General features: G+C 40.2%; 1 protein-coding gene across 6 annotated transcripts in view; it reads right to left on the bottom strand.

The window, feature by feature from the left end:
* Nucleotides 1-27,100, bottom strand: part of PLXNB2 (plexin B2) — a 252,000-nt gene that overhangs the window by 39,849 nt on the left and 185,051 nt on the right. For all 6 annotated transcript variants that reach the window (XM_063155404.1, XM_063155401.1, XM_063155403.1 and 3 more), the window contains 8 exons: nt 25,187-25,301; nt 24,400-24,502; nt 23,823-23,924; nt 18,210-18,302; nt 16,939-17,020; nt 11,525-11,697; nt 9,225-9,373; nt 6,212-6,320 (listed from right to left, as the gene is read on the bottom strand). In XM_063155404.1, the coding sequence (XP_063011474.1) occupies nt 6,212-6,320; nt 9,225-9,373; nt 11,525-11,697; nt 16,939-17,020; nt 18,210-18,302; nt 23,823-23,924; nt 24,400-24,502; nt 25,187-25,301 (926 nt within the window). The remainder of the gene's footprint in view (nt 1-6,211; nt 6,321-9,224; nt 9,374-11,524; nt 11,698-16,938; nt 17,021-18,209; nt 18,303-23,822; nt 23,925-24,399; nt 24,503-25,186; nt 25,302-27,100) is intronic.

Below are 27,100 nucleotides of genomic sequence, written 5' to 3'. Positions count from 1 at the left end.
TCACATTTAGCTCTTACATTTTTTATCCTGTTTATTAATCTACAATGAACTTTCAAATCTTTAATATTTTATGAGTAGCAATTAGTCTTTTTGCAGAGTTAGGAAGGTGATATCTTATTTCTTCAGATTTTTTTTGCTTCTATTTTAGTAAAAAAATACTGTTTGTAGTCTGAAAATTCTCTAAGAGAGCTCCTAGCATTTTAGATCTCTGTGGTCTGCTGGTGTCAAATCAAAGCCCATCTTTTACCTAGCTAGCAATGGGTTTATTCCTTTTTTCTTTCCTTTTTTTTTTTTTTTTTTTTTTTTTTTTTTTTTTTTGTTTCCTGGTTTTTCACAATTTTCTTTGCAATTAAAAATATAGAGGTGTAAAAGAGAACCATTCCCCCAGCCTCTTTTTTGCTCACCCATCTTGCATCTGAGATTGGATTTTCCAAACAGATTCATGTTCTTCTTCACTTCTTTTGTTTGCTCTGCAGCTTTCCTGTTTGCACTGTCATGTCCAGCCAACTCACTTCTGGTCCCTTACAAACCATCCAAGAACAAGAGGAGTGCACACCCATGGAGCATCACCAAAGTTCTGCATGTCTTCTTTATCTATTTCTCTGCTTTTCCATTTGTCTGTCATCAAGCACAACATCATCTATACAAAGTTTCCTTTCCCAGAAGAATTCCTGGACATGACTCTGTAAATAAGGGATACTGTCTACTATGGTGTCCATCTGTGGTAAGCAGCTTCTAGCCCGTGAACTGCACCACTGAGATAAAACTGGTTGCCCTTTATCCTTCACTAAGGTAGAAAATCAAAGAGAGAAACAAAAAACCACCAAGGAAGCTACTGGTGGATCACAAGAGGGGCCCAAAATTCAAGAACAGTTGGACAGCACCAGAGGAGAGGAACCTAACAGAGATGCACAGAAACCTTGGCATGAAATCTATGCTTCAGAGGGGGATGCTGGAAAAAGCACAACTGTGCCAGATCACAAGCAGAGACACAACTGGGAAGGGAAGAGAGGATGGTGTCAGAGTGTGGCCCCGTGATGCTGAGAGATGCCAGCTGCAGCACAAGGGGAAGCCAGCAACAGATGGAGGTGTTCAAACGGACATGATGGGCAGCAAATGGCAAAGCCACCTAAGCTCCCTTCTGTTGGCTCCTGCAGGCACTGACCTCCATTTGGGGGTCTGCCTTTGATGCAAGTGCACTTCTTCACAAGTAGGAATGGGCTCCTGTGCTTCCACACAAGCAGAGAACAGGGATGCTGTTTCCAAGACCTCATGACAGTGCACATAGATGTGGATAAGATTTTCATGAATGTACAGGCCATGTTGTTGCTGTGCCTTTATCACAGCCATCTTTCCTTCACAAGTCCTTCCCTCTCCTCATCCTGGTTCCAGCTGCAGTAAGTTCTGGCTCTTGAAAAAGTAATTTTTAACCAAAATTATCTGCCTCACACTGAAAGCCAAATTATTCTGCCAACTCTTGCACGTTATGCACACAAAAATAAAAGGCATAGCCCGTGAAGTGCTGTATACACCAGCCAGCTTCTTGGAGGTCAAAATGTCATTTCATGGACAATAAAGGTAACCACAGGAGCTAAATTAAACCTCTGAGTGGGGAACTCAAGCCATTAGGATCTGTTCTTTCCCCCTCAACTTCCCTCCTTTCTCAGACTCAAGGGAGCCTGTTTCTTGTTTTTTCAGACAAGCCACCCACTCACAGGATATTCAAGCGGAGAATTTCCACTGTGCATTCTTGGCAGTCTGGTGCTCACCGCAGTGGCTGACCTGACCCCCTAGCTCTCCTCATCACAGCAACCATAACACAAGTGAGTTCCTGCAACAGCAGAGAGATGAGGAGCTGAGTCCTGCCTTTCTAGGGCTGCTTTGTCCAAACTTTACAGCATGTAAGCTGATCAAATGCTTCCAGGCAATCCAGGTGCCAAGGCAGAGCATTTGCCTGGCAATGTGCACTGTGTGTTGGCTGCTGTGGATGGGACACTTCAGCAAAGGGCTGGTATGTTAAACAACTTCTTCTTTGGACTGAAAGCAGCATCTTTTTATCACGAGGCAGACACCACATGATTTTCTGAAAACACCACAGAGCTCTTCTGACAGGTTTGATGAAGAAATGGGAGCATGCATGACTGGAAAGTCTGCACTATCATGCATCCAGTGTTTACTGGCAGCTCTTGAGCAAAATCATGAGTACTGGATGGTGGGACATGTATTTAAATGCATGGCTCAGAGGACAGAGAGTTAAGACTAACAATAGCCACATGAATAAGGGCCAACTTTGCTAAAACTCAGCTATCCAGGAGCTCTCCTGTCCCCCTGACACACAAAGAAGATGTACTGCAAGACTTAAGAATAAAATAAGAACCTCTGGAAGCAGATCCAGACTTCTGTGGATGTGTGGTTTATCAGCATCAATCATAATGGCAACAAGCATGTAATTTTCCCCACAAAAAACCCCACCCAAAGCCCCCAGCTACAGTGTAAAAGGAATGTAAAATTGAAGCAACAACTCAAGGTGAAAAATCAAGGAGTGAGCTGAAACCCTCCACTAAAGCCTTGAGGCACTGATCTGGTGAGAGCTTTCAGTGCAATTGCTTCAAACATCACAAAGCAAAGCAGAGGATGGATGCACGTAAGAGGAAACTGTCACATTTGGGGGTAGATTGAGGTGGAAGAGTGCACTTGTTAAATGTAACTATGCTGTTCATTTCACATTCAAACTTCCAGTATGGTGAATGTTCATGTTTGTTCTCAGGTCAGGCTCTAATTTATCCTCCCTTCTTCCTCTTTTTGGTTATTAATCTCATTTAGGAAAATAGACATCCTGGTTTACAAGAAGTAATTTTTTCCAAGCCAGTTCCTAAACTACCTTCAGCACCTCAGAAATGTATTATACTTTTGCAAAGTTCTACCTCTAATTTCACCATCTTAGATTTATTTGAGCTTTCTGAAAAATCATTCTAACCTGCACAGCCTAAACCTCACAAAATTGTTCAGACAAATGCTGGAGGTGCCAGAACCAGCCACAAGCTCTTGTCCTGGTGCCTTGAGTCTAAAGAAGAGGTGTTCTGAAAAAAGAATCAGCACTTGTATGGGATCAGCAAATCTGGGCCATACACATTGGAAAAGCTTAACTCCTTCCTTTGAGACTGCTTCTCACTGCCATAGCAACAAGCAAATCAGATAAAGTTAACAACAAATGAAAAAGCAGGACTGGCCTTTAGCCATGTTACTGCTCCACCTGCTCAGAGACCAGCCAAGCTGTCAGTGCTCCAGATGTACTGCATAGCTGGATATTAAAATTTAGCAGAAGTTCATTTCTATTTCACTAAACAGGAGAATGGTTATTGCCTGAGCCTGCTTATAGTGAAACAATAGAAATGTCAGCAGAGGATGACTGGGTTATCAGAATTTAATTTCATTGGGACTCTACTTGAACTGAACTCAGGCTGGATAGAGGAAATTGTGATGGGTAGGGAGACATAAAGCTTTCTTCTCCTGTTGTGCAGCAAATAGAGTATTTACTGTACAGCACAGACACTTCTGGACCAAGGCATTTTTGTTCAGAAATAATTTTAAATTGAAACCATGGCTTATCTTTTAACTGGATTTTTGACCCATTTAATGAAGGTCTTGCACATTTGTCAGTTCTGAAATGCTCTGTGCTGGCAGACAGGAAAGAAGCATGAGTCTGAGCCCCAAGTTGCTCTGACTATTGATTCTCATCAATCCACCTACTGTTCAGACTGGGTATCAACAAGAGCCAAACAGTACTACTTATAGAATCATGGAATGGTTCAGAATGGAAAGGACCTTCAATGCTCACCTAGTCCCACACCCCTGCCATGCACAGGGACACCTTTCCCTAGATCAGGTTGCTCCAAGTCCCATCCAACCTGGCTTGAACAGTTCCAATAACGGGGCAGATACAGCTTTTCTGGGCAACTTCTTTCAGTGACTCACCACTCTCATCATATAAAAAATTCTTTTTTATACCCAATCTACTTGATAAGTGCTTTTGGTGGCAGATACTAATCACGTGTACGAGGCTGAGGCAGTGGGGTATATGGTGATACCTCTGGTACACACAGACACACCAGGATGAGCATCTCCAGTGGCTCCTTGTGCGCTTCTGCCCTGTCATGCCACACACTGCATTTAGAACAGTCACTGTTAAAGATGAAACTATTCTGCTTCAAGTGGTCAGAGCTCACAGTAAAAACAATAATAGTGACCAGCAGAAGGGTATCCATCCCATGTGCCAAAGAAACAGGGAAATACATGAGGAAAATTTATTTTAGAAGGGTTTTCGGAAATAAGATTATTTTCTTTCCTTCGTATATACTGAGTAGAAGAGGTTTTACATAAAGCACAGATTTTGCATGTCTGCTGAAAGAAGTCTGAAAAAAGCACTGAAACAAGACTGCAGCTTTTAAGCCAACATTAACTGATGCAACTGTCTGCTCTGATTGTCTGTTCTCATGCCAAAGCATTTGTGCCACACTTGTAGAGGTGCACATCAGTGTGACACCCCATACTGACTTCAATCCTACAGTCCAAAGTTGGCTTCATTTTCTTGTGGAATTAAGGGAAACGAAACTAGAAATCAATATAATCAATTTTAACGTGTGAATTTGTCATTGCTTTCCATATTGTAAAAAGGGTCCACATGGAAAGAGTCTTGCAGTAAATAAAAATGCTCTTTATCAGCAGTTGGCTTAGGTGTCTGATTTTTCAGTGGTCTCAATGCAGGCAGAGACTGACACACAGAGAGTCTTGGACTTGCAGGAAGACATCCACCTCGGTAATGCTCGTGCTCAGCCACTTCTCCCAGCACCTCAATGACAGGCAATTAAGAATCTTTCCCTGAAGTGGCCAAAAGCAATGGCTCCTTATGTCCCTTTCAGATGTGCTGGGGAGGGAATCACACCAAAACAAGTCCAAAGATTCCAAAGCCTACGTGGTTCAGGTTTCAACCCACTCCATAATAACTTCATGTTTTCCATAAAAGTCATGGGAAGATCTTTATACACAGAAGGTGCAGAACACACCCAACAGATTCATGTCAAAACCTCACGTAGGTCTTACTGTCATAGTCTCTGTCCTAGAGACCACAAACATACACATGGGAGATTATATCATTGTTCTCTGGTTAAGATCATATCCTACATTTCCACAAAGGAACACATGACATATTCAAGCAACAAGGGTAGTTGTTTTTTGCAGCAGTGTCACCAGAGAGAGGAGGTATTTGCTTGGAAATTACAGAAACCCCACTTCTAGCCTGTTTTGTGAAAACAAGAATATCCTCTTCTCAGTTAAATGTCATTCTCGACTTATTCCACTGCTGAATTCTTTCCTTTACTTCTCAAAAGACATCAAGAATTAATGAGACAGAAGTTTAAATAAGGGAGAAGATAAAAGCCTAGCACACAAGTTATGTTTTATAGTTTTATAGGTGTAATTTTAAGTATCATTATGGGGACTGATATTATTTAAACCTCTCAACTATCACATGATCTTATAAAATTTGAAGACCTCATAGCTACAGATAAAGCTACGTGCTGCTAAAACCACAGGCTAAACCAGCTATAAGCTAGGGCCACGTTTAGAGCAAATTAACACAGAAATGAAATTCTCTTTCATAGTCACACTGAAAACAAGGCACATAAGTAATATGAACACACATCACGCTGTCTGTGGCTCTGCATGCCATACTTTTGAATGAAATAAATTATTAAAGAAATTAATGTACCTTCATTACTTATTCTTCAGCTGCTCTGCATCCATTCTTCTAATTAAGAAAATTGCCTAGACTAAATACCATGATTAAAATAGTGCACCATGTATCTAGAGAATACCTAATTTTTTGCAGTGCTGACTTTTTTATTTAATAGTGATACTTCAGAGATATTATGTCACTAGTGAATAAGTTTATTCCCGTTGCTTTTTTACCACATCTTTTTAACTTAGATGGAAAATGACACAATCCTATTTTGAGACTTTTAATCTATTGATCAGAATTGATTTTTCGTTCACCTTTTGAATATAGAAATGCTGGAATTAAGTGTTTTCTAATATTTTTCAATGGCAGTGCTATTGATGAAACAGTACAACAAAAACAAACAATTCTGTGCTTAACTTTAACTTATGTCATACACAAAGTATAAAACAGGTCTCTGAAAAAAAATGCACTTACCTGGTATGTAAACAACACTTCACTTGGTGATCTACCTAATTTTCCATTGATGTTAACTTCAATTTGACCTTGCTGTGGTTCATTCATGGGTCCAACTTGACACACAATCCTAAAAAGAAAGAATGTAAGCTTATCTGTTAGAAGTGACAGCTGCAATGCCAGGGCAATGTATGTGAGCTACCACACACACTGCCAGCAGAAGCACCAACTTTGCTTTATCCTATACCGTGTAATCCAGTGCTGCCTCAGATTCCCAGCAAAATCACCCAGGAATAGTTTGCTTGTCTATCCAAGGGTTGATAAAACTGAAACCTGAGCACTGTACACAGCCACTTCAGCAGACTGTTAGTATAAGTGCCTTCCCAGAAGACTCAAATTCAGCCCCATAAGTCAGTTGAACCTGACACAAGATTTAGTGTGGACTTTGTGATGTTAAAAAAACCCAACCCCACAAAAGAGCCCCCACCTCCTTGATGCAAACATCAGACCATCAGCTGTCTTTTAATTTTGTGTGTTTTAACTGCTGATAATTTTGTTGTGCATCTTGCTACCTTTCAGCTTCAAACCTTTTCACACCTATGATCAAAATCCCTTCAGAATTACTGTTCTCTGAAAATAAATTCACAGAAAACACATGCAAAATCAGAGGTCAAGGAGCACTGGCCAAGAGAATGCTGCCTTAGAACTAACACTGCTGCTGAGTGATAGCTAGGATGTTTAAATTATTATTTCAAACAGGTAAACCACAGAATGATAGCATGAAAGGGCAATAAGGATTTGACACACTTGAAAACTGGGACAAATGCTTAATGGAGAGCTGATAATACAGTTAGATAAGGAGGTATATAGTGCTCATAGCCTGCTCAGTTTCATATAGGCCACACCCTATGATCACTGCTCATTTCTGTCTCTCTCCCTCCAGGATTATTGCTATTCTTCTTTAAGCAGTGCATGACTTCTTAAAAAAACCTGAAGTAGCAAAAAACCCCTCAATGACTCCAAATTACTGGGTATAATGTACTTAAATCAGGACTTATAATAAAAGGATTGTCAAGTCCCTCTGCAGATCACTCCAGACTTTTTCCTGGGTACTGGCAAATGGACAAAATTCTCGGAATTCCTGCATGTCCTGGCATGTGTATGGCTGCCTGAGCCTGTTCCTCATCATCTCTCTACTGTATTCTTGGAAGTTGTATCTTCATGTCAGGCAGAAACAGGAAATGGTGCCTTTGGAGGAATTTTTACCATATGTCAGGCTGGGGAAAGCAGTCGGGGGCCGGGGCCGGGGGCTGTGGGGGAAACATCGTAGCAGGGATTTTAATTGGAACAGTTCCCTCCCTTCCCAGCGCTGGCATTGCCTCCCTTCCCCCACACTTCTAATGGAAAACTACAAATAATGACTTCTCCAAGTCCAACAATTAAATCACCACAGAGCCAGAAAGCACCCTTAAGTGTCTTAAATCTTGCTGTGCATGGGAGCCACTGTCTCCTAAAAAGACTAGCTTTTAACTAAAGGAGGATAGGGGAGCCAGACAAGGCACTTTTATTTATTTTTTAAATTTAATTTTATAAAAAGAAGGTAATAGTAATAAAAAAGAAAAACACAGAGGGAGATAAATACAGAAAATTAAAGATAGCTATTTGAAGATTTTGACAACTTCTCTTTTTAAGCTTTCCTAGCCAGGAACATCCTTCAAAACCCACTAATTTGTTGATAAATGACATGATGCAAGTTGCGTTTGTTCTCACCCATTACTACATTGCCAGAACTTAGGAAACCAGTAATGTTGCTATGATACAAGGAACCAGTCATCTCGGTTTTGGCTCCTTTCCATGTATTTAAAAATATCAAAAAGCTTTAGAAAAAGCCAAGAGGATGGGGAAATTCTTGTAAGGCTATGTCGCAATTCAGTGTAGCTTTTGCAAACACTGAAAATAGGGAGTGGGGAAAGATGACTGGTTGGAAGTACATGTAAATGCAGGAGTGATGGCAATAAAATTGGGAAGCAGTGAAAAAGAAACAGCTATTCTTTACCTTCTTCAGTCCTAGAGACCTGGGAAGCTTCTAAATGCCTGATCCATGCATTGACTAAAGTTAAATATTTTTCAAAATCTAAAAAAAAAATCACTTAGGTATCTTCAAAGTCACTTTCAAAACATGCCACAGAAATAGCAAAAAGTTACTGTGTTACAATTTAAATTATAGGAAGTAAAAGAAAGCCAAGGTTTCAATTGCAGCTTTCAAGAGAACGAAAGAAAAATCCATCATTACTCTTAATATTGCTACTGAACACTCCTGCTATGCTTTCCATCACCTAATATAAAAAGGGTATTTCCCTCTTGAAATTAGAAGCTTGATATAATCTGTAGTAAACACATAGATACCTACCTAGAAGAATTTAGGCATTCAGTTTTAATTTTTGGCACTGCTTAAGAGTGTGACAGGTAATCCACAAAACATCTACCAACCTGCTTAGGCAATTCAACATCCATGGACTTGTTGGCTTTGAGATGAAACTTAGTCATCTACAGCTAAACCTAAGCTCTGGGCTCCCTCCCTGTCCCCAGGCAAGAAACTCTGTGGCTGGACTAAGCAGATTTAAGCTTCCTCTTGTTTTCCCTACTTTCCCATAAATCTTGTATGCTTGCCTTCACTGTAGTTCAGATGTAGCAAAGTTTTAATGACTAGATGCACATGTAGAATGCCTTTAATTTAAAACAAATAGTCTTGATGTATGTGCAGTAGTAGTTTATGAAAGCTTTTCAATCAAGTAAGGAAAAAACTTCAATCAGGAGCAGGATGGTAGTACACCATTGTAAATTTGTTGCTGTATTACAATCTATAACAATAAAGAGTCAGACATGTTACTATGAAATATTGCATGTATATCATAGCAATAGCTATTTTTTCAAATGGTAACCTTTTGTAACCACAAGAAGATCATCTTTTCTTGAAAATGCACAGAGGTTCCTTTTTTCTTCTAAAATCTTGTGAAAAGCATCCATCAATTACCTTGTGGAAACAGAGTAGAACTCCTCTTTAAAAAGACATTCCTTGTCTGCCACTGTTATATTTTTTACATCTTCTGCCTTTATTCCCAAATTAGATCCCTTTATGGTCAAAAGAATTCCACCACTTAGTGGTCCAGTTTTTGGCTCAATCTGTTTGCATAAGGGACAGGGGAAAAAAAAAAGCAAAATTAAATACTGCAGTGACTATGTTACTCTTCTATATTATTTAAAGCTACTTTGACTTACCAACATTTGAAATGCAGATGTTTCTTGTAGGACAAACAAAAAACAAGCTATGCAACTTTTTAATGTTAATTAATCATCTGTTAGCTCAGAACTAGCATTCAACAGCTGAAGATTTCATGTCTCCTGTGGCAGACTGTTATGTACAAAACTCTTGCCTGGTGTTTATTCTATTTTAAGTTTGCTTCCTCCACTGAAGTACTGTGATTGTGAAAAGCAAATTCATTACACTCTTCTCACAATCCTTCCACAGAGCTTTTCCAGCATTTTGTTGTTGTGATTTTATCCCTTTAAGTTCACAGCAGAGCAGTGCACTTTCCTAACACGCAGTGTTGCCCCACATCGTGTTTTCAAAAGTTCCTCCAGTCTCTTGATTTCCCTTAGTGCATCTCATGGTAGGGTGCTGCAGCATGGGCTGATGCTAACCAAGTAATTTGCAAATAAAATGAGGACAGAGAAGATCATGCAGTTGCAGTGGAGTGCTCAGACTGAAATATGGCCCTGACAGACACTTCAGTTCAGAATATTTGCTGGGAGGCTAACCTGCTTTCCTACACAATGCTTGGAGCACCTTCAGCAAGACCTTTTCAGGTCTTCAGCTTTGGAGGGCTGCAAGTTTGCCATCGAGAAGAGTGAGATTGCACTTCAATGCCTGCTCCATCAAAATCAGTCCCTCAGGTCTAGGCAAGCTGAGCACAGCGATGTGGCTGCCTCTGCTGGCTGCCTGGCCACTGGCTCTCCATCTGCACCCAACCCATACACAAACCAGCTGAAACATTACTCAACTGTCTGTCTAGCTCTTTCCAAATGTTATGTTCATATTTAAAGCTAATGTAAGGTCTGAAAACCAAAAATATTTTAGCATCTTTTTTTTGTCCACCATAATGTAGAAACAGTATCCCAGGTGAAAACACTTTTTTAAAAGATTTTCCTTTTCCTTTTTTCTCAAATCATGTTTACCTGGGCACAGATACTACACAAGTATTCTTCTCCACACATTCTGTCAAGCTGCTAGGGTATTTACCTTCCTTGGCAGATTTCAACTGTTTAACAGCTGTTTCTTCTCAGATGTACCCTCATGGCCAACCTTCCTTAGTGTTCTGCAGGTCTGCCAGCAGGCACATTGCACCTCTGACTGCACAGTCTCCAGGGATGCAGTGTCTCTGCCACTTTGAGCCACAGGTTTCAGACACAGTTCCTACTGAGTGAAACATCCCTGCTACAACTCTTAGCCTGTGTCACACAGTTACCACATTTTGTGATGGCTTGGGATGTGTTCTCATCAAACAGTGTGTCTGAGTTTCTAAGTACTGATACCACTGCTGCAGAAATTTAGATTTGCCCAGTGGAAGCATGTATCACTCTTTTCTCAACAATTATGCCCATATAAGCAGCATAGGCTTGTTTCTGGAAAGGACATGGATTTATGACTTTCTTTGCCTGCTGACCCACCAAAGTGGACAACAACCTTCCCTCACCCTGAGTGAATGCTCCAACTGCAGAGTAAGTCAGGTGCACATTTGGCCTCTCTGACTTCTGACATTCAGTTCCTACAGCCTTGGATTTGATGCTGGTGTGGACTGAAAAATATCACTGACACCTGGAAAACACTTCGTGACACAGAAAAAATCTGCTCCCTTATTAAATACTATTTAAAAGTCTAGCTTGAAGCCTGTAAAAGAACCTGTTATGTACTTGTAGTTCCAGGAAGAGTGAACCTCTCTTACAGACTCATTTCAGGTAGAAAGGACTTTATGAGAGAAAAAAATCCATGCTAAGAATTCAAGAATCAAATGCCATGTTTTGAGCATGCACTGCTACCCTGGCTTCTGATACAGCGAGGACAAGGCTTGAAAAACAAGGAGGCTCAAAGAATCCATTCAGTCTCTTATTTTGAGTCCTTACAAATCTCTCTCACACATCACTACTGACATTATTTCCTTTCAGCTATTTCAGAGGCTTCCTTAAGCAAAAAAACCTGCCCTTCAGTATGAGCTCACTCGGCTGCTTTCTCCTGAAAAATATTATGCTGGTAGGGAGAGAAAAAAGCAATCTTACACCAGTGATTTCTGGAGGAGGACACGTGTCGGTGGGGGCAGCGCGACAGAGCTTTTCATAGAGGCACTTGCTGGGCTTGCCATCCTCCTCACACCACACACACCTGTACTCAGGTGGGGCAGCAAGGCACAGGCTGCAGTCGCTTCGTCCGTAGGAGCAGTTGTACAGAGTCACTGAAAGATGAACAGCAAACATATTTAGATGTTTCTCTCTGTTCCAAGGATATTCAGTGTCCCTTAGGAAGGAAAAGTAAACCTCTGTATAAAGTTCAGTGGAGTCACAGGAGTAATATGTACGGTCTGTTCTTAACCCCTGAATGATGCTGAGAGAAAATTTTATTTTTTCTCTATGGAAAAACCTGACATTTATCCATGTGCAGAGTATGACTAGCCTGCAAATATATTTTTGTCACTCAAGCACTGTCAAAACATTCAAGTACAAAGTCCTTACTTTGACCAACCTCAATAACACATACAATTGTTTAAAGATTAATTCAAAAATCAGGTCCTTGGAGCATCCCAAGTCAGATATGGAAGGTATAGACTCTGCATGGATGTCAGTAAGGGTGGACATCAGTGGGCATGGGACCTCTGCCAGTTGCAGGATTAAAGGAAGAGAGCTGCCTTTGTAGGCTGTTTCCAGGACATTTGGGACTTTCCATAATCATCACTCATGCCTGAACCAAATAGAAAGTTAACACTTAATAAAATGTTAACCTTTGTTCAAGTTAATACCTCTGTGTTTCTTCATTCTTCTTTATTTTCTTGCTTTTATTTTCCCTTTTGTCTTGAACTGTCATCCTGATGTACACCTTGTCCCTTTTGTAGGGGGGTTTAGTTCTATCTTTTCTGAGCCAAGAAATCAAATCTGATAGTTGTATCTCTCTTACTGATGAAGCAGAGGCCAACTGTACCAGACACTAAGCTTGTTTTGGCCCTCATCAATCTCTAGCATGACGCACAGTCACTGAATCAAACTAATTTTCCCAAATAGATGCAAAGCCTTGAGACATATCTCAGTCGTTCAACACCATAAGGAGAGCCTGGGCTTACAAAAAAACCATATGGAGATGCACTTGAGAACTAGCCCAGAAGAAAACAGACCGAAAAGATACAACATGTTTCTCTAGGGAAAGTGAGCAAGTTGCCCAGATTACCCAGCATGGGAGTGCTGTGCCTCCCTGGACAGGTGGGATGATTATTGCAAAGAGGAAAACATCTTGCTGTCTGCTTTTCTGCTCGTTTTTCCCCTGGTTCTCTCCACTCTTGGCTGCTCTGTATTTCTGGCCACACAGCCTCTCACCCTCTGCCACTCAGGCTCTGCCACTTTTTGAGTCTTGTAAATCAGCTTAACTTACCAGAACAGCAGAAAGCTTTTTAGGCTTCCTCCTGTGCTCTTTCAAGAGTTAAATGTGCTTGCAGATGGGAATGGGTTATACAAGACAGACTCTCAACATCTTCCCCTTCCCCTTCCCTTCATTAAGTCCCAAGAAACAGTAGCCCTAGTGACACTGGATTCTTTTCAAAAGAGGTTCATAGTTAAAAGATGCAGGAAATAAAGGAAAGTAAACAGATGTGGACAAAAGTAAATCCTTTTGAGATGCATACAGTAAAGGCCATTAAACACATCTATTTAAAATGAGCTTTTACTCTCAGAGGAGCAGGGCTTTACAAAGGACACTGGCAAAATCACCCTCCAGTGAGTAGCATTTCAATACACTTGCCATCTTCCTAGATAACAGCAGCAGCAGCAGTAGCTCTTGAAATCTAATTCCAAGAGACTACCATGTCAGATTTCTAGTGAAATGAAAAGTAAAATGAGAATGCTAGTTTTCCATTATTTTTTCAGCAGCGGCCTTATTCTCCCGCTAGGCATGAACAATATTGCAGATGCCCAAGTCTTGGCTAACCTCTGCCACTTGCAGGAGAACATGTAATCCCATACAGGCAGATTTTCTCTAAATGCTGTATGTTTAAACCCCTCAGCATTCAGATTCACAGCTAGTCTTTAAGATAATAAACAGGTTTTTTTCTTTCCCCTACAATGAAGAGTTAATGCAATGATGCAGCCTGATTTTAACCCTTTCTTATCTATAGTCAGCACATCCACTTGATTTCAAGCATCTTTACAAGCACAAAATCAGTTGAAGAAACACTAGAGGTGCATGCAAAACTAAGGGACTTTGTAAAAATGAATCAATGAGAAAGAGCATCCATTTGATTCAATCTCTATCTTGAACTTCCAAGGAATTGATGAGCACAAGGCAGGAGTAGCATAATTTGCTTCACAAACTGAGCACATCAATATGGAAGGCACTGAGGAACAAACATAAATCAAGTCATATTTCCTGCAGTTTGTGGGTCAGTTACCCATCTTTATGTTGTTTTGTGGATATAGTGCTGAGGAAAAGCACCAGGCTGACAGCCCATGTATGCTGTTGTTTGCTTTGTGGACAGAGGCAAGGAAGGACAAGTTTCCTCACTGGGAATCGCTTTTATAGGAACCAGATTGCTTTCTTATTCCAGCACTCTGAAAGATTGCTACTGCACAGGCACTTGAACAGGAAATATTGTTGAGCAAATCTTCCCCTTGGCTTCCCAGACTTCAGATTTCCCACCTAGACAGCCACATGGCCACCAGGTACAGCATGGGAATTTGTTTACTGAATTACTTCACTATCCTTCGCTGGCTGGACAGGGATTCATATTCCACCCCTCAGCAAACAATGTCAGCACTGCAAAGTCTTGATGTCCCTCACATCCAGTTGCTGAAATGCAATGGAGAAAGCCCTGGCCTCAAAGCATTAACTGCTCCCCTTGTTCACTGATCAGCTCATTATTTGTACCAGCAGCAAGCTACTCATTAGATTCAGACTCTTATCCATCACCTTGAGATACCAGCTGTGATATCATCGATAAAAGGACAAAGGATAAAAGGGATATATTGGATTTCACACTGTTCAGAACCCCTGATGGCTGGAGATGTAAAAATGCTATCATAACTTAGTATTCACTAAGTGTCATACAAAGAAAGGGTTCTTTCACTGGCAGGTTCAAAGGTGCTTCTCAGCAGCAGCCATATACCCAAAGCCAATTCTTTTCAAGATGCATAAAAACACATTACACACTGGATTTCATATGGCAAGGGAGTCTGAAAGTCAGAAAGAATTTGGATTTTAAAAAATCCCTTTTATACTAAAAAGAGACATCTGTTGATAATTTTTCAAGTCCCCTCTTGGAAGTGTTCTATATTTCAATTTGAATGATAACATTTCTTTAATAATTTAGCTTCTTTTTATGTTTTGTTTTGTTTTAATGCTTTTTCCTGACTTGGAAAAAAGATGTTGGGAATATTTGGTCAAAATTCTGCAGTTTTAAGCATGACAGCCTCTGGAATGGAAATTAAGACAGTCTGAGATTGTAATATGACCTCCCTATAAAATTCATGCCAGGTCCTCTTTTAGTCTTTTAACACTGCACACAGAACCATAAGGAAAATCTTCTAAAACACAGGTCATGCTGCCAATATGAAAGAGAATAAATTTAAATATTGTACAGTTGGAAAAATGGTCTGAAGATTTATTCTGCAGAGGAAATTACTTGGGGTACTAGTATTTTCCTGATGCTGTCCCATCATGCAAGTACATAAGAGGCTTGCCTCATGGGTTTTGCAATATTCTGCCTTAAATGTCAGTCCAAAGACATGTAAGCTGGGTCCTAGATACTGCTCCATTGATTTTAAAGGAGTTTTCTTACCTCAGGACTAGGCTTCATTGCTTCATTATTGTATGTTCAAAAGAAATGAAATTTATATTAATAAAGAGATTTTTATTTCAGAGATCAAGTCTTTGTGCTATAATTTTTAATTTATTTTTAATAGAAATAAATTAATAGAGTAATGAGCTGAAAACACACTGAATGTTTCTGTGTTTTCTTGATTGCCAGCTAACATAGGGACTGCAGAACCTGCCTGAACTGAGACAAGCTAGGAAATGAGATTTCAGGTAAAGTCCATATGAGTGGCTGTGACAAGGATCCTCTTTCTGCTGCTTGACAAGGAAAGTTCATTGAGGAAAGGCAAAGATCATTGAAAGAAAAAAATCAAAATGCTTAAGTGTTTAATTTTCATACTTAAGTATGAACTGGGAAGCTTTGTTATTAGGATTGCACTTCATAGCAAAAGCAATCTTGAAAATTATAAAATCATAAAATCAGAACACTTTGGGTTGGAAGAGACATTTAAAGGTCACCTAGTCCAAATCTCTGCAATGAGCAGGGACATCTTCAGCTAGATTGAGTGATTTTTGAGATTGTCCTGTGTACAGCCAGCAGTTGCACTTGATGATCCTTGTGGGTCCCTTCCAACTCAGGATACTCTGTAATTCTGTGGTTCTGTGATTCTACACAGAGGCCCATCCAGCCTGAACCTCAATGTTTCCAGGTATGGGGCATCTACCATCTCTCTGGTATCCACAACATAGCCCTGTATCAGCCACTGTGAAGAAAACTGACTCTACCCCAGCTGAAACCATCATAGCAACCTGTGCCAGTGTTCACCAGCCTCCTTCCTTATATTTAGTCTCAATCTACCCTCTTTCAGTGTAAAACCATTATCCCTTCTTCTATTGCAACAGTCCCTGCAAAAAAGTTTGTCGTCCTTTTTATAAGCGACCTTTAAGTACTGAAAAATTGCAATAAGGTCTCCCTGCAGCCTTCTCTTCTCCAGGCTGAACAACTCCAACTCTCTCAGCCTTTCCCCATAGGAGAGGTGCTCCAGCTCTCTGATCATCTTTGTGGCCATTCCTGCTCTGTACTCATTCCAACAGGTCCATGATGTCCTTCTCACGTGGCAGCCCCAGAGCTGGGTGCAGCACTGCAGGTGGGGTGTCTGAGAGTGGAGCAGAGGGAGAGAATCCCCTCCCTCACCCTGCTGGCCACGCTGCCCCTGATCCAGCCCAGGACATGACTGGGCTTTCTGGGCTGCACCCACACATTGCTGGTTCCACCTTGTCACACCCTGTAGGACTGCTCTCAGTCCCTTCGTGTTCCAGCTTGTATTTGTGTTTGGGATTTCCCCAGCCCATGGGCAGGACCCTGCACTTGCCCTTCCTGACCCTCATGAGGTTTGCACAGGCCCAGCCCTAGGGCCCATCAAAGTCCCTCTGGATGCCATCCCTTCTCTCCAGCATGTCACTGCACCACACAGCTTGGTTGGTGTCCCTGGAAAACTTGCTGACAACTCAGATGTTTAATGCATTAGTTTAACATTAATAACTTTCGATCTGTCAGATTTAATTGTTTCACCCAAACCAGTAAAACCTACAAACATTCTTATTAACAAGACTCCAAATTATGAAGGAATTGATTTCTGCTTACAGTAATTAATCTCCCTTTAATCCCATATTTCACACTTACCCATCAGTTTGCTGTCAATCTTGACCTTATCTGTTTTTATGGATAAATTAAGTTGTAGGGTCTCATTTGCACTATAGGAAAACTAGAAAAGATGACATAATAGAGATATTTATACCTTCATTTGACAAGGTTAATTTCATGCATTTTCTATGACTCTCAATAATCAGACCTGTGAAGGATTTTAGAAACTCTCCCAAGCCTTATGGCCTTTTTTATAAATGTATCTTGGGCAGATACATTTATAGAAAAATGTTTTAATGAACCTAATCCTTCACAATCAGAATTTTCAAGTACCAAGGGACGGCAATATCCGAGTACTCTCTTTTCATTAATTTAATTTACATTTGGTTATAAGTATCAAAGCAGCAAAAGTGCTGTTCAGAGGCAGTAAGTTTAGCTGCTGACCCTGCTGAGTTCTCCCTTCCCACACCATCTGGCCCCATTACTTCTGTGGGCACAGCAGACTCGCACCACATGGAGGGGAAATCTCTTGCATCTTTAACAGTGCAGCCTCCTCATTTTACAGCCAAATCACAAGGTTCACATGCTCCAAGACATGAGCTTCTGCTCATGCTGAAAGAGCAGCAATGACAATTGTTGGGAAACAAGAAGAACAAATAAAAATACAGACGCTTGATAAAGCAAATGCTTTGTGCTAGGCACAGATGATGCAGAAATGCTCATTAATTCTCAAAACTAGTTAGTGAGCTTGTAAGATATAAAGTCAGCATAACATTTGTGAGTCAAACTTGGAGCTTAGAAAATAGACCATTTTTAAAATATTATTTCCTTTTGCAGTAAAAAAGCGAGAGTGAAAGAAGCATAACTACTAGGTAGCCAAGCAACAGCATATTGTCACCATTCTTACCATTCCCATTTTTACAGATACAAAATGGGAAAGAGTGAAGTGGAATGCGGAGAGGGAGAGCACTGAAATTCTTGCATTTTATCATCAATGATTTCACTAGATTGTATAAAAAATGAAGAATAAAACAGTAGTGGTCTCAAATTCCTCCAGAGACAGTTCAATAACTCCATGGGTTACACAGGTAGAGAAATCAGGGAGAAAGATTGAGGGCTTTGAGGGGAGACTCCAGGAGCTCTGAGCCAAAATGGTAGCCTTTGACTACTACTGCCAAAGGAGAATCTCCATCAGAGGTGACTTTCTTTTCTGAGGGAAATACATATTACCTGTGTAATTCTGGACACTTGTGGCTACAGTTTAGAAGAGCTGAGCATATTTGGTAGGCAAATAGCATTTTCACATTTACCTCTTTACTCACGAATGAAAATTTTCCTTCATCTGACTCATCAACAGAAGCTTCAAATTCAAATTGGCTGTTTCCAACCACAAATTTTTTACCCTGAGGATGAGAAAATTTCAGTTTAGAATTTGTATAGAATCACCAAGCATAGTAAAATATCACCAGGCAATATCCTGTTCAGCACTGGAAGTAATCAAATCCAAATGGAGAAGGCTAACTGGTTACAGTCATCTTCTAAAGCAATGCTAGAGAGAAGCTGAGCCAGAGCAATCTGTGACTTTGCTGCACTCCTCCAACATTCATTCATGGTAGGCACACCAAGAAGTTCAAGGAAAGCAAGCTCATATATAGCACTCTGTTTTAGGGAGCAATAAGAAAAAGCAGAGAGATGTGAATACTGGATGGCTTCACACATCAGATCTGTTATTAACAGAGCTGTGTGAGTTCTGCCCTTAAAGGTTTTCTCTGTAGGGATTCTGGGCAGAGCATCAATGCAAGAGCTGCATGGGAAACTGGAATGAACATCTCTCAGCTCTTCCTGCCTTTCTCTTGCCTTTCTGTGACTCCAGCTGGATTTTCACAGGACAGTCTTCAATGGCAGCACTAATTTAAGGGTGTTACTACCTCCTAGACATCATCCCCTCTCTTCTCCCCAGATCCTAAATCCATTGATTCCTGTCTTAAGTCTGTAGCACATATTGACTTTCACTGCACTGACAAAACTCTCAGCTTGGCTGCTCTGTGATTCAGTCAAAGAACTTGGCTGGCTAAAAACCTCATCCCATGACATTGTTTCTGTGCTGGGTGAATCTCCTGCCCATAGGACAGACATTCAAACAGCTTTGCAAGAAGGGTATTAGAAAGAAGTGAGTAGCAAGGATATTTTCATACACTAATACAAAATCACAACTCAGCTGGGGACAAGACAACCTTCACCTTTAGAGAATCACAAAATGGTTTGGGTTGGAAGGGACATTCAAAGACCATCTAGTCCAACAATCCTGACATAGGCAGGGACACCTTTCCCTAGACCAGGTTGTTTGAAGCCACATACAACCTGGCTTTGAATATTTCTAGGGATGGGGTACATAAAAGTTTCTTGGGCAACCTGTCCCAGTCTCTCACCATTGCCATTGCAAAAGATTTCTTCCTTATCTCTCTAAAACTACCCTTTCTCACTTTAAAAAATGTTGCCCCTTTCTCTGACCCTACAGGCCCTGGTAAAAATGTCTCTCTCCATCTTTCTTATAAGCCCTATTTATATATTGAAAGTCCACAAAAAATGTCTCTCAGGAGTGTCCTCCAGGCTGAACCACCTCAACTTTGTCAGCTTTTCTTCAAAAGAGTTGAACTCCAGCCCTCACCTGCTCTCTGATCATTTCCATGTCTCTTCTCTGGACCCATTCCAACAGATCCACATCTTTCTTGTACTGGGAACCCCAGAGCTGGATGCAATACTTCAGCTGAAATTTCAGAAGAGTGGACTGGAGGAAGATAGATCACCTCCCTTGACCTGCTGGCCACACTTCTTTTGATGCAGCCCAGGACACTATTGGTTTTTTGGGCTGCAAGTGCACATTGCCAGCTCACATCTAATGTTTCATTCTCAAGTCCTTCTCCACAAGGCTACAATCCATTCAATCCCCACTCTGCATTGATCCAGGTGCAGGACCTTCTCAGTGGCCTTGCTGAGCTTCTTGAGAACTTCACTGTGGATGTAAAGAACTATTCCCTGGTTTTGACCAGAGCCATCTGAGTCTAGAGTGCACCTGGCGATAACATAATGGTTACTTGATTCCTCTTTTCTGCTCCAAAGGTTAAGTACATTGTCTCCTGCTATCTTCTAAGTCTTGAGTATGAGCATCTTATCCTTTTTATTTGTAGCTACTTCTTCAGTGTCGGACACACAGGTGCCTTCTGGTACCTAGGTTTTATCTAATTAATCTGGTACACCAGGTTTATCTAATTAATGCAGTGGAAAGCTTTCCTACAGCACCTTCACTGTGACAGGTTGGGCAGTGAACACGAGCCCACCAAGGTTTGGGGCTTAGGAGGACAACGTGTATCTGGACAACTAACCAAAGGTTAAAACAGACTTGAGGCTCTGGGTGGTTATTTTACAGACGAAAACAAACCTTTTACTTCTTCCTTCTAGGAAGCTAGATATAGGAAATAAGCTACAGCCTAGCTCTGAAAAGCCTTGTCTGAAAATTAACAGCCCATTCTGCCTTAAAGAAAACATCTACATAGTCCAGGTTTTAAACCGTCTCCTTACAATTATTTTTTATAGGAACGCTGTCTTGTTTTCCTTGCCCCACATAATTTAATATATTGTCTTTTTCAAAAGCGTTCAAATTCTGCTGCTCCTGTGTAAGGCTTTCCCACATGCTTAACAGCAGGCTCTGGGAGAGGAGGAGAGCTGTGGTGTGTGTGACAGCTGATACCTGGAGTGCACTGAAATCAGGAGCTGCTTACCAGGCTCTTGAGCAGAAGGCAGCAGAGCTCACAGTCAGTAGTTTGGGGGCAAGAGATGTGTAGCAAGCACTAGGAAGCAGGTTACACATCAGACACACATGACAAAGACAAATCCAAATGGGAAATTACTTTTAACGAAAATCTTTGGCAAGCTAATAAGGTTATCTCGATGCTGGTACATCTGTCTCTCCTACTGTGCCAATCTTTCAAGGACTCAGCTGGAGAATGCCTCTCAGAAATTGCATGCAATATGACTGATCAGCACTAGACTTCCCTCCCTCTGCCTGTCCTGGATGGCGCTACTCCCACAAGAATGACAACAGCTTGGATTTCTCTCTCCTTCCTACTGAAATTCTTTCAGAGGAAGGAAGGGAAGAACAGTCAACAGCTCCTCCTCTTCTAGGCTATTTCCCTCCAGTGGAAGCTATCATGAGGAGACTTATTCTTTGTGCTTTAAGCATTCACAAGTTTACAGGAGCTTACAAAACGTGTGAGTTTATACTTCCACCCTCAATGGAAGTACAGCAGTTTCTGTATTTCCAGTATAGAAATAATTCTTGATATAGTCCAGCAACAGCAGTTTTTAAAGCCATTTTCTTCTCCTACTCACCAAGTAAGCCCTTTAATGTTCATCTCCACCTAGAGATGAAGATTCTTATACACACAATGTTGGACAGTACACTTAGTCACCCATGGCAAGGCTGGGTGTGCAACACCCCTCTAAGTAAAACACAGATTAAATCAAGATAATAGAACTGGTATTTCGAAGTGACATCACAACATTAATTTTCTGCTTTTTCTAAGCAAGAATTTAGGCAAGGAAAACAGGAGGAAAATGGATATACCAACATCCTAACCAATAAAGACCTTAAATATGCTCATAGCTGCATGACTGCTAGCTTCAAAGATGCTGTAATGCCCAGCATATCCTGTGGCAAAATTGTTCCACATGAGAAGCCAAATGCTATTTAGCATTTGGGCTGTGGGCCAATCTCTACAAAATATCCATCCATGGCTTCTCCTGAGCCACCCTGTTTTCCATGAAATGTTTACCAAAGGCTAAGTGTAAGTGATGCCCTTCATTCAAATGAACTTTCAATCATCAAAGTTTCTTCTTCAGATATTATAATCCCACAGGCATGAGTGCCTGTGTGATTACCACTATTTCATGCCTTATTTGTCTGTTATCACATGTATTAAAGGGCTATGTATATAGCTGTAGTCACTGCCTGTGTTTGTTCAAGTCCTGTCACTAAAGGCATTCTTGTTTTGATTAAAAACACACCTCTGTACCAGGATATATGGAGCTGCCCCCATGACAGAGATGACATTTTCACATTGCTCCCACCCAAGAAAAATTACTCTGACATCATTTGACATTCATTGCTCTCCAGCATCTTTCCAGTTTTGGGACTATGCATTCACCTTGGCTTCCTACAGAGACTTGAACTCCTCATAAGACTTCCCAGTTCCAAGCTAAATAAATACATTCTGTAGGCAAACTGTTAAACATTGCTACCCATGACAAAGCATCCAATCCACAGGATGTGTCTTTGCATTGTTAAATGCAATTGACATCTCACAGAATTAAAAAACCCCAGCAGCCTTTTCTCCATTCCCTTTTTGTAACTAGTAGTTCAGAAAGATTAAAGTGCTTATTCATAGAATAATAAACTAGATGAAATAGTTTTTGCATCCCTGCTGCTATTTCTCCTTGGAGGACAAGGGTCCACTAGAAGTCAAATTCAGCACATCTAGATTATGCATCTGCCCTGAATTTCTCTAGAGAGAGAAAAAGCTCTTCCAATTATAACAAGGGAGCAGGAAACGATTTTCCTCTTGGGCAGAAAAAACAGTGCTTGCCAATGTTAAGCAAAAGAAATAAAAGTATAATCTCCAGAATACTTTTCAATTAGCTGTGGGTGTAGGAGAGGTGTTGTATGCCACATGTTGCACACAGTCCCATGTGCTACCAGGGACCAGTTCTGGCATCTCAGAGAACAGACCAAATTCACCAAATCTGCATTTCACTGTCTGCATATATTTTAAGGTCTTCAAACAAAAATGTTTATTTTTGAACATATGTTTTTATAGCACAGTTTTTATATATGTCTATAGTAGTGACACACATCATGGTCTTTACATGGTGCTCACTGGTTGCTTTTTGCACTTCTCTGAATACCCTTCTTATATTGCTACACTTCTGGCCTCTTGACCCTTTTCCATCCCTTGACAGGAGCAGCAAAGGTGATAGAAGGAATTTAGAAGCTACACAGCATTCCAATTTGAAAAAGGAAAAAAAAATCCTCAAAAAGAAGAGCCTTCTTTCCCATGATAGATGGCCAGGAATAAAAGAAATCAATGCACTCCCCAGTGCATCTATCATCAATTCCCATTTACACAAAGACAACACAGAAACAAAGAATAGAAACTGATAACAATACTTGAGCTATCACCTAAAAATGGTTTTAAAGCTTCATTTTCATCCCACTAACAAATAACATTTTATGCATTGTCTAGACTATAACACAATTAAAACCCTGGGGTCTAACTGACTTAGAGACTTCGTAATTTATTTTCTGGAAGCAAGTACTAAGAAAGAGAAGCCTTTGCTATGGGTGAGAAAATACCTGATCTTCAGGTTTGATGGTCACACACACACACACACACAAAAGTGAAAGATGATGTTATCCAAACTAAGAAATATTTAATGTCTGAGTGCATTTTTGTGTTTGGAAGGCAAAAACTTTAAAAAAATTAAGCACACAGAGTGATGTCATTCTAGAACAATAGCAACAAAAACATCAAGTATTTAATTAGAAAAAGATGTGAAACATTCACAATTCCTACAGCTCCTCTCATTTCATTACATGAAAAATAATTGTCCAGTGTTTCAATAGGTCCAGTCTACATTCTTTAAAATGCCCCCTCCATTTTAATAGTTAGGATTATTAGCTCTGATTCTCTCTTGGCAATGACTCTACCACAGTAACCAATATTTTATCAAACTTGAACGCAGCCCTTTTCTTTCTTTAAATTACAAGCAGGATCTCCAAGGCACATGAACCAATGCTTTAGTTTAGGGGTGTGGATGCAGTTTAAGAGGCATTCAAATGACAGCTAGCATTGAATTAATCTGCTTACCTGATAATAATCTAGATGTTTTCCCGCAAAATACACAGTTGTTTGGTACTCCATAGGTATTATTGAAGGGTCAGGGTTTAGAAACTGTGGGCATTCTCCTTCCTGGGGAGAGATACATTTTATATGTTATTACAAATAAAAAATCTTATCACAACAAGCTCCAATGGCCTTTGGACAATACAATGATTGTTCTGAAGAACTTCATGCTTAAAATACAGTGACAGATTTGATTACACCCTTTCAAATTAGACATGCTAAAAATGACTGCAGCATATGTCAAAGCTGTGGGTGATTATCTCTCCCTGCCTTGAAATCTCGTTCCTCCCATTGAAGCAAAATAGTAAAAGGCACAGAAATATCCTTTCAGGAGTTATTCAGTCTCACTGCCCCGCCTCAATCACACCCTTAAATTCCCACCCCCGCACTGTCACTAAAAAAAAAATCACCTTACACTTCTGGAGTTAACTTTAGAATCATTTTCAAATCTCTAATTCAACCAACTGATATGAGAGATCCAGCAAACAAAATATTGAAGTGTTCTAATAAAAAACCTAACAATGTTATTTTTAAACATTACCATATTTTGTTTAATCACATCTTGTACTGAAGAGGACTCTTCACAGATATGTCTCTTCCAGTCCCACTGGCAATTCCATCTATTGCTTGCACAGGAATAGCATCTACAAATATAACACGGTAGTCATGACAAATTGTCAGGCTTTTTTGCCCCCACTACCAAGAAAAGTAAACGAAATTCCATATATATTCACAGAGGGTAAATCAGTCTGTTAGAGTGTCCTTACTATATTAAGATCAAAACTTCACAAGAACAGTTCACAAGAACCCCCAAAAGCTATTTTATCCCTTAAATAAATATTTGAGCAGGGATCAGAAAATCAGAGCATTTGCAAAAACTTTGAGATCAAGCCTGAGAGGACTGGAGGTGATTCTGATCAACCTTCATACATAGGGATGAACAAAGGCTTTGGGCTGGCTGCACCTGCCCTATCTGAAGGCACTGCAATCCAAAACACCAAACTATCATCATTACAGGGAACAAGCAGGCACACAATTGTCCACATTGCTCACCTGCAGACACATTAGCAGCTCCAGAAATGGCAACACAATGAACTGGCCTTAACTATATGTGCCATGAATATTGCTATTCCATGCTTTATATTGCTGGTTCACCAGGTGCCCTTCAACCATTTTTAAACTCCATTAAAATGTAAGAAAAAGGATTTGGACACCGGCAAATTTTGAGTGCCAAAGGCTTAATTATGAAATGATTGAGTAATTCAGGTGCCAGTTACCTAACACACCAAGCTACAGGATCTAAACATTTAAGAAGCTGAAATACTCACGGCTGATTTTCAATAAGATTCATTGCTTCTTCGCAGTCATAGAAAGGGTAAGTATGTGATGCAAAAAAAATCTTGTTCTTTTCAAAGGTTAACTGAAGTGGAACTGAAACATGATCTGTCACAAAAGAAAAAAAATTATCCAAATGGTTGTTGAATTCTTCAGCTCTTGAGCTGAATGATACAATGATAACAGTTTTATTAATTTACAGGACATAAGCAAATATTTAACTATACTGTTAACACTCTCAATCTCATGACTTAAAATCTGTAAGTTCTGTTTTGTCTTTTTAAGCTTTGCAAAAATTTTCAGTGCATGATTCTCAGAAGAAAAACAGAGAGAGAAAAAAGGGGAGAAGAATATTAAAAGAATAGTTTTGTTTTATGGAAGTGTTTTTCAGTGGTGCTATTATCATGCTAGACTTTAAAAGAGTCTAGAAGAACAAGGAAAACTGATTAAAGACATAATTGAACACAGACAAAAACTGGCACAAGAACAGTAATTTTAAATAAAACATTTTCTTAAATATGAGTATGTCTGCATGTAAAATTACTCCTTTCATTTGTGAATTAAAAATGTTACGTGAATTCAAGCAAGTGCTCTTTGTGGTTAATGCCCAACAGTGCCTGCAACAGTTACCACAGGCATTTGTGAGCTTCAGCTTGCCATACACCATTTCTCCACAAATGTACTTCTTGTCTGGATTATTACTAAAGAGTGAAACTGTTTGAAATACCTTTTGCAGAAATCATTAAGCCCTTATGACAAGCTATTTCACAAGCTATTGAGCAACTTCAAACTCTGCTTTCCTTGAGCAGGTTCTTGGAAGACCATCAGCTGCTTGGCTGGGAGTTACCTCTGCCTGCACTGGGTCCCCTCGAATATTTCAGACTCACAGCAGTGACAGGGGATTTCCTAACAACAGGACTGGGAAAAGGCATCCTTCCTAGAAATTCCTTTTGGAACCAACCAACCAACCAACCAACCACAACCCAGACTTGTCCAACATCAACAGGGCTTCTTAACAGTAACTGGATGTCTCAGGACTGCCAGGAATACACAAATACCATGCACACAAATATCTTAAGGGCAGGTGTCAAAAGAATGGGGCCAGACTGTTCAGACAGAGCAAGGAACAACAAATTGAGACACAGGAGGTCTATCTGAATAGGAAGACAAACATCTTTACTTTGAGGGTGACAGAGCACTGCAAAAGGCTGCCCAGAGAGGTTGTGAAGCCTGCTTCTCTGGAGACATTCAAAAGCCACCTGGAGGAGATGCTGTGCAATCTGCTTCAGGTAAACCTGCTTTAACAGGGGGATTACACTAGGTAACCTCCCCAGGTCCCTTCTGCCCCTAAAAATTCTGTGGTTCTGTGAATACTTGTAGCTGCCTGCCTTCTCCTGGTGTCTGCTGAGTTTCTGAGCACCCTAATATTGCTTTTGAATATCCTTTCAGATGTGCAACCAACTCAGAGAGTCATATTATTTCTAGATTACTTGTTCATTCTAATGCCTTCTCTGACAGACTTCTAGTCTTACATTTAGTGCTGGACAATATCCAGATATCACATTTATCAAGCCCATTGCTTTGTGTCCTGCTTTACAAAATATTTAGGGAATGTGAATTGGCCTTAAATAACAGTGCGCTGCTTTAACACTTAGCAGAATCTGATATACCACAATATACTCCAGCTAGTTTAAAATTCAATAATGAGATTTTAATGTAATTACTCTCCTTGCAACTAAAATTAGATTTTTACCTGTTTCAGCCTTAAGAGAATTGAAACTTATCTTAAAAAGTGCTTCCAAGTACCACTTTGACAGTTCATGACTGTTAAAATGCATATAAAAGACTTATCCTCAGGGGTATGTCTGCAAGCTGCAAGAGCACATGTTTTTTGCTTGTTATTTCTC

This window comes from Melospiza melodia, chromosome 4, assembly GCF_035770615.1.
Source record: "Melospiza melodia melodia isolate bMelMel2 chromosome 4, bMelMel2.pri, whole genome shotgun sequence".
Lineage (NCBI taxonomy): Eukaryota > Metazoa > Chordata > Aves > Passeriformes > Passerellidae > Melospiza > Melospiza melodia.
Note: the sequence above shows the minus strand (reverse complement) of the source record. Positions and strands in the feature narration are given on the sequence as shown.